At 51.8% G+C, this 8316-nt stretch overlaps 1 protein-coding gene across 1 annotated transcript in view; it reads right to left on the bottom strand.

Annotated features, from left to right (window-relative positions):
• Window positions 1-6577: 6577 nt before the first annotated feature.
• The window catches only part of LOC127749707 (uncharacterized), an 84727-nt gene continuing 82988 nt past the window's right edge, over window positions 6578-8316 (bottom strand). Inside the window, exon 4 of the mRNA XM_052269044.1 lies at window positions 6578-6876. Within this exon, the coding sequence (XP_052125004.1) occupies window positions 6613-6876 (264 nt within the window). The 3' untranslated portion in view covers window positions 6578-6612. The remainder of the gene's footprint in view (window positions 6877-8316) is intronic.

Below are 8316 nucleotides of genomic sequence, written 5' to 3'. Positions count from 1 at the left end.
AGAGGGAAATTGACGAGTGCTGACACGGTCGCCGGGGGTACCGCGGGGCCTGGCGGGGCCCCATGGGGGCCAAAGGGTCCGAGTGGCTCCCTGTCGAGGCCCCCTCCCCTCGGGCCCCAGGGGGGTCCATGATGAAGCGCGAGCACCTCCTCGCCTCAAAGCAGGGACGTTCCTAGAAGCGAGCGCCGTGAGCGGTGATAACCACTAGGACCCCCCCCCACACACACACACACACCTCGCATGTGTCAAAGAAACTGCGGTGTAGTGTCTAAACACGTGGGGCACGGAGGTTGGCAAGCAGGGACGACCAGTTCCGAAAAGTGAAGCGAGCCGGAGCGGGGGATGGAAGACATCGAGCAGGGTACTCCTAAAGTGAAGGCGGCCGCCGAATAGGGACGTGCGGCGGCTCTCTATCATTTTCCGCCGCGGGGACTTAGCGGCTGCGGGCGCTGCTCTCTTTCGCCCGTAAATGGTGAGTTTCAGTCGCGTAATTGACACGATATATGAACGAGAAGGCGCTGCTTTGAGATGCTCGGCGGGAGGTGCGCGGCGCGCGGCTCCTGCAGCAGGGTGGCGCGCATTTAGCGAGCACGTGGGAAGTGCGAATAGCGCACAGCAAATAGCACACGCTGGGCGTTGTCCGCGCTGCGCACCGGGCCTCCGGAGCATGTTGGCGCAACCGTTGAAGGTCCGCAGCCGTGTACTACTCTTTTCGACAGCGTCCAAGAAAGACCGACCATTTTGTTTTGTTTTCGTGTCAACAACGAGAAAGTAGGAAGCGAATGATGAGGTGCGGGTTTTACAGCATGTAATCCGTCGTTCAACGAAAACACGCAGCGTGCTCCTTTTATTTTCAGGGTAGAGACACGCTGATCGGCGGAGTAACGACGACGCGTACCGGACTAGGCTGCTGCTCTACATGGCAGGGAAGGTGTTGCCAACCGCGCGGGAAATTTACTCCATGTTGACCAACCTGCCCTTAAAACGGCGACCACGGTATGCTTTCGTTTTTGGCAAGCCTTATTTTCCTTTAGCTTAATTTATTGCCATTACCTGAGCGGTCCGACCTTGTCGCACGCAGTTCTGATTCAGTCGGCCAGGACCGGCCGACGGCGACGCCCGAGCCAACGCGTCTTCCATTGAAATCGACCACACGGCGGCTACCTTGATCTGTTTACACCGCACGGAATCAAAATACAGGCGCTCGTTACAAGGCGTCGCGCCGGGCCGCCGCCGCGCTGCCGGCACGGCTGCAAGTCACGCGCAAGTATATCGGTCTCTCTTCTTCACCTGCCCGCAGGCCGTCAGCCCCTCTCACTCCCTGCTCCAGCGGACACCTCAAGTGGCCGGTTTGACCCAGCGAGGAGGCCATCCTCGAAATTACGTCCCAATATAGACTTCCCGGCGGCCAATTTCAGACTCGAGGGGGACACCTTACTAGTCTGGCGGCGGCAGTTCCTGTTTCTGCGCACGGACAGTTCCCTACCGCCTGGACTGTGGGGGTCAAGGAGTCCACGCTTTACTTTTGCAATCAGCAGTGGTATCTTTAAAATGGGAATAGGAAAAGTAAACGGGGTTGGACAGAGCCGGCGCTAACCCGATCATGCGCAATTGTGCATAGGTTAGGTTGTACGCAGCATTCCTGTCCCTGTCGCCTTCGGCTTTGCGTAGCACCACACTACATGCTCAACGCGAGCTTTACGGAGGCCTTGCGCTGCAGCCAGAGGGACGTAACCATGCTTGACGTGGATCCTTCGCCATGCCACAGGGGCGTCGCGTGTCTGAATGACCGACAACAACAACAACGGCATAAGGTCGGCCGGTGAGCACCTCGGGCGACGCGCGCGCCGTACGCACTCTATTTGACGGCGAGGTGAGGCAGGCTGAGAACAGGCTGCGCGGCATTTGTTACTTTCTGTTCGCGATGCAGCAGCAGGAAAACAAATGGCGGGCACTTTTAATCTAATAGTCGGCAACTCTATGACTGGAAAACAAGTATAGCCGATCGACTCACATTATGTGCCGTAAAGTTACTGCATTTACTGTGTGCAGTGTGCTGCATACCTCTATCGCAGGTGGAGAGATAAAAAACACTCACTGCACATTTTAAGGCGGCAGGTTGCAGCGGTGTCGTTATTTTACGCATTTCAATGCGTTTGGCAGTCACACATTTCATTTGGTGCGTTGCTGCCGCCCGCCTCGCCCAGGGGCCTAAGTGCAGCGGCAGTAAAGTACTCGCGGACAATGCTGATAAGGATCCGAGCACCGTACTGCCCCGCGCATATGGAGGCACCGGCACTCGGGACCTCTAGGCAGCAGCTACCAAGACGCGCACAACGGGAGAAAGTACAGGGAAGCAATAGGGCACCAGTTAAAACAGCGAAGACGTTCGTAAAAACTGTGATTTTACTCAGACTCAGGCCCCTTATTTTATTAAGCAAGTCTGCGAGGAAGATGTGTAGAAAACAAGAGTCCTTGGCGAGCGGCTTACAATATGTTTGGGTCATTTTTTGAACGGAATGCGGCTCCGTCAACAGCATCCGGCGCCACCCCCCTCCTCCCTTTCTCGTAACCAAATTGAATCGTTCGAGTGCAGCGCATGACGACACAGGCCTCGCGGATCGACGCACGTCCTGCGCTCCAGGTATCTCTCTCTCTCTCTCTCTCTCTCTCTCTCTCTCTCCCTCAGTATCCTGAGCGCCACAAGAAACACTCTGAGCGCGGCACGGACAATGTCTCCATCACGGGATGCGTCGCAGTTTTATGTATCCCCTCTCTCCCCTCCAAAAAAATAACACCGACCTTAGCGACAATGTACGGCATGGCTGCACATCTTTGCTTTCCAGGTAGCGACAAACTGCATAAAAAGAAAAGTCAAAGAGTAAAAAAATAAGTTCAGTTAAAGGTTTTGATAAAGGTTAGCTTTTGAAAATAAATTTTCGACAGGTTTCGACAAGAAACATACACACCAAGAGTAATGATTTTTCTTTTTTCTTGTCTTAGAATTTTTATGGTTTACGAAGCACGAAGCTTCGTTTCAAACGATTCCAGTGTGAGTCACTGTGACAAACACTTGTAAGGCTTCTAGGAAAATTTTCCATGACATATTGTAAACCTATAATTTTAAAGGTTAAAATTCCAAGTTACTACTTGTCGGTTTAGAATTCACTTACGGGCAAGAATGGACCGTCGTAAATTTAAAATATCATTTGAAAATGGTAAATACGAAATATGTAGTTAATTTACAGAGGCCTCTGTAATACCGGTATTCTTCACAGTGTGATTATTTTAGTGCAAGTCCTTGGAAAACATGTCAAAACGAGAAAACATCAAGATGAAATTTTTCTGGATGAATAACTCTCCGACGGCTTTCCCAGGGCAAAGAGCAGAAATCGTCGAGTTTGATCAGTCATTCTTCCCAAAACGATGTGAATAAGGGGAAGAGAGACAGCGAGGAGATAGGGGCGGGAGGTGGCGACAAAGCGAGATAGCATCGGAGGTGACTTGCCTCTGTGACACAATTTTGTGAAGTCGATTGTGCCGACGCATTTGTCCTTGCGTGTTCTGTTGTGGAGAGGCATGGGGCATGGGGCCGTGGCAAGAGGGCGCTCCCCGCTCCCCCTGCCGGAGTTTTGGTTTCTTTTGCATACGGGAGAGATCAAACCACGACACACCCAACAGCCGTGGGTGCTACTCAGCATCCCAAGGCTTTTAACAACACTATTCGAGTGTTTCGTGCCCTCATAGGTTTAGAAATCAATTTTAAACACTCATTATCCTAACACATTCAATCACACAGTGTCGGTGAGTTCCGTTGGCGCACGCCTGTCAGCCGTGCGGTATGAGTGCGCCTGTTCGTGAGGATGCGTGTGTGAGTGTGAGTGAGTGCGTGTGTGAGCGCGCGCATCTGTGGCCAGGGACCCGGGGCGGCCTAGGCGTGGGAACAAGGCTGGGAGCCACAATATTATCACCTTCAGAAGCATTCGTGGTTGACGGCAACAGGGGAAAACAGGGATGTGGGGACACGCCGGGAGAAAGGAGGAGAGGAGGAAGATAGAAATACGGAGGATAAAGCAGGCCACCTATAGAGGGTGGGTGGGGAATGTTTTCATGTGCCAAAATTGAATACTGTCCCCAGACTCTTCTTGTGATCTGCTCCTCCAATAGAAAGTTCTGCGAACCACCCCCGCCCCGCAAAGAGCGGCTCGGGGGCTGTCGCAACAGAGAGAGAGAGAGCGAAAGAGAGAGAGAGAGAGAGAGAGAGAGAGAGAGAGGGGGGGGGGGGGGGGGGTCCGCTCCACCCGCATATAAGACAGCAAACGCACAAACAAGAGAAAAATATCATATAACGTCACTCAAATTAAAATTTAATTGAAGGGAACTCTATAAATCTCGAAGACGGGCCGAGCTTCTACCAGTGGAGGTGTGTGGGAACGTTTACACAGCTACTCGCCATAAATAATTTGTGCGTTGTTACCCTGTTTGTTAACACTCCAGCACTAGGGGCAGCAATCCCTCACACTGAACGCCAGTTCCTGGCTGTGTGTGAGAGACTTTCGGTGCGACGAGCGGCCGCTTCGAGATTTTCATTCATCGCGTCTTCAGTGTGCTATGCGCTGCCGGTGAGAAATTTATGAAACTTTATGTCTTGAAAATATTTATGTTTTTAAGCAGTGAAGAGGGTGGTGTGGCAAATCGCACAATCCTTCAAATTGATATCGGTCCGAAAATCACGCCAACACCTGGTGCGCCGTGGCCGCGGCTCCCTCTCTGCGTCTCTCTCGCACGCTCTCGGCGAGCGGGGCGCTGCCTCGGGGGCGAGCGAGTCGGGCGCAGAGAAGTTTTGTCTCGACGCGACATCTGTCTGCGCCGCATTCTTTCTCGAATGCCATCGGCCGGCGGCTGCCGGTGCGGGTCACGTCCGAAGACGACCAAAAAGTCTTTCCTTCTCTCGTCGCTTTGAAATAAGAGCGGGTCTCTATCGCCACCGTCCGCCACCTCTCGCATCGATGCAGTGGAGGGGACGACCGACTGCCACCCTCCCTGTGATTTGTTGCCCTCGTAATTGTGTGGACAGCTGGACCGCGCCGCACCGCCCTCGCCACCTCAGCGGAAGATGGGACAAATCAAACTATTTTTCACTTTCTTTGAGACGCGCGCTCGGCCGCCGTCAGACGCCCACCTCATCAAAAAGCACTGTTTGACCCCTGCCCGGCCGAAAGGCTTTCCCCTGAATGTGCTCCGCACTTACACGCACCCGTCGCGGCAACAAGTTTCTGCGATTGCCAATCTGCCCGCGAGGAAGGTATCTGCCCAGCTGAAAAATAATTTTCATTTATTATAATGACTATAAGATAGTTTTACTATGCCGTATTTTATGTTTATCTTTCGGGTTTGCCAAGTGGAAAAAGGTCATATTTCATACTCTGAGGTGTTTGGCGTTCAGGCACGCCCTGCAGCCACATGCTACTGCAGCTGTTCAGCATTCTCTCTCGCTCACTCCGCTCAATCTCCCCGTGTCCCCTCCCCCTACTCTGTGGCCCTTTCTGTGTTAGCTATCCTCTCCATTCCTCATGGTTTCGCAAATAATATTGACTCGACACATGACGATTGAGGTTATAGACTGTTATAGTGGTCGCTCCTTTGGTCGACTTCAATAATAAACTAGAAGGGGCGATAGATTTCTAAAAACGCCGATCTGTGAAAAAGGAAGAGGATGAGAAATGCCAGGTACTGGTATGACTGCAACGCCCTTCCCGTCCGCTCCGGCGTCAGAAAATACGATGGGCGAAATGCCGCATGTCGCCGAGGTTCATTATGCTAAGCGGTACGCAGAGAGATGGTTCTTTTCTTCGGAAGGTATGAGCCTCTCTACCACCGCGCTGAATCCATCATCAACTCCTCATGCCACAAATTGACAATCACCCCTATTCTTTTAATTTCATCTCTGTCTCTCTGTCTGTCTCTCTCGCCCTCTTCCCGTGTTGCAGGGGGAAAGCGTCAGATTCTTGTCGTGCCTGGCCACTCTGCATCTGCAGGCGCCACACGTATCGGCAAACAAGTACCCCTGTTTATGGAATCGTTTTAGTGGGGCGCTGAATGCAGATCTCTGCCTTCCGATGCGCCTCTGCGTTCACAACCTATCCCTCCACTTTTTTGCTTTTTACTTTTTGGTCGCTGCTGCAGTGAGGGTTTCTCCCTTCGTTCACCCAAGAAAGAGCAAAAGCGAAAACCTGGTGGCAAACAAACTGTTTCTCCTCTACAAATGCCGTCCACAACGTAGCAGCGCAACAGGAATTCTGGTTCTCAATCAAGCTTTGTGACCGTAAAATTAACGAGCTTGACAGGCAGCTCGCACAGGAGGTGAGTTGAAAAGCAAACGGCTGGAGCCACCGCCTTAGGCAGTGAGGCAGTCGGCGCGAAAATTTGGCATGTGACGAGTACAGTCAGTGCTTCTGTTGTTCGACCGGGGCACACAAGTACCAATCAACTCGTTTTAACACCGAGTTTCAGAACGCTCCGTCAAAGGAAGACGACCGTGGTGAAGAAGCGAGCAAGCAACTGTCACCACTTGTTTTCTTTCATACAATTCTATATTACTTTGAACCGTGGTTACGGTACGTTTGCGAAATACGCCAAATTACACCCCCTCCCCTCCTTTCTTTGTAGAGACATCGGCAACGTCGGAGGCACAAGAAGAAGCCGTCGGCGAGGTAGGCCAAGGCACGCGCGCACATTTCGCATGGATACGCGTTCCCCCAAGGACCGTGTTTGACAGATAACACCATCTGATTCATCCTCACGCCTCACCTGTGCATGCGCGCGCCGTGCGTGTGTGGTCCAGGGAGAGGCAGACGGGGAGCGGCCACAGGATGTCTGCAACAACGGGACGCACCGCCGTCAAATAGGGAAAACATCGACAGAGTCTTCACTTACTGAAAAGTATAAAAAAAAATAGCATTAAGAGGCCAAGTTTTAAATGAGCTAAACACAATGATTACACAAAAATTCTGGGATACGCTTCTCATTTCAATTAAAAAACTACTATCTGGTCTGCAATGATGAAGAGATGGGGAAACCTGACCTGCCCAGACTGCCCTCTTCACCTCATCGATAATTCAAATGGCATGTCGTGCACTAATATATCATGTGTTCAACTGGAGATCACCCTGAATGTGCACTTGCACTAGTGTGGAGCTGGGAGGTTTTACCCACTTTACAGCTACAAAACCCGCACCTTGGCCCGTCCGTCCGACTTTCCCGCCCGACACCTGTAAGTGTCAAGCTGATTGCCAGTTTAATATTTTGGTTTGTCAGGGGTGCCTGAATGTAAGATTATTTACCCACCCCTTTGAGGTGCAACTAGCCACAACCAACGCGACTTTGCATTTTCGGACTCAGTCATGTTGCTATTTTCTGTGGTGTCAATTTTTCTCTCCCCAACGACGTGTTTCCGTCGTGGAGGAGCATTACGTCGGCCCCGTGCGGTCCGGCTGCACACGGAGACACAAATGAGATATGAGGTCCCGCTGTGTTTAGCCCGCTCCCTTATCCCCTTTTACCTCCGTCTTTTACCTCACACGTCGAGAAGACGAATCGTTACATTCAAGCGAAGCGATCCCCACACAAGGACCGTTCATATCACCCGCCGGACGACACGGGATTTTCATTATGGTCACTGGTGGTCACTTTGGGGCTCCTACAACTCCGGCCCACCCCACGACCCCTGCCGGAACGCATGTATTTCGCTAAGCCCGAGAGAACAGAACGACAACAAATTTTGCAACTTGTATGATTAATATTCTCAACCACCTAGCTTTTGGCGGGTGGCTTTCGTGTGATTTGCTGTCACCGCCCACGCACCTGCCGGTCAATTAGTGGTCACCTTTTTCCAGACGTAATAAAGTCGGATAAGCCCCTGCGCGAAGACGTCGACCCCAGACATTAAGGTATGTCACCGGATCCAGCCCACCCAGGACACAATAGCCGAGCCGAGCCACTTCTGTACCTTACAGCATCGCGCACTTTTCGATTTAGCCTCCTGCACAATACTCGAATATCGAGGTAACATAGATTCGCCGAATGCCAATAGCGGATTTGTGAACGGAGTGGCAAACCCAGTAAACCCCTAACTTGTATAATTAGACCAAGTTTAAGGCTCTAAACACATGAGAACTAAGAAATGAATCCACGATTACACTTTTCACAAACCTTCAATTGGCTACAAACTGTAGGCAGAAATGCGGACTTTAAAGAAAGGGCTCACCCGAACGTGCCCAAGACGCGTGAAGCCCCGAATCAGGGCCTTACTTCACA

This window comes from Frankliniella occidentalis, unplaced genomic scaffold (genome assembly GCF_000697945.3).
Source record: "Frankliniella occidentalis isolate FOCC.00 unplaced genomic scaffold, Focc_3.1 Scaffold81, whole genome shotgun sequence".
Classification (NCBI taxonomy): Eukaryota; Metazoa; Arthropoda; class Insecta; order Thysanoptera; family Thripidae; genus Frankliniella; species Frankliniella occidentalis.
This window is presented reverse-complemented; position numbering and strand designations above follow the sequence as displayed.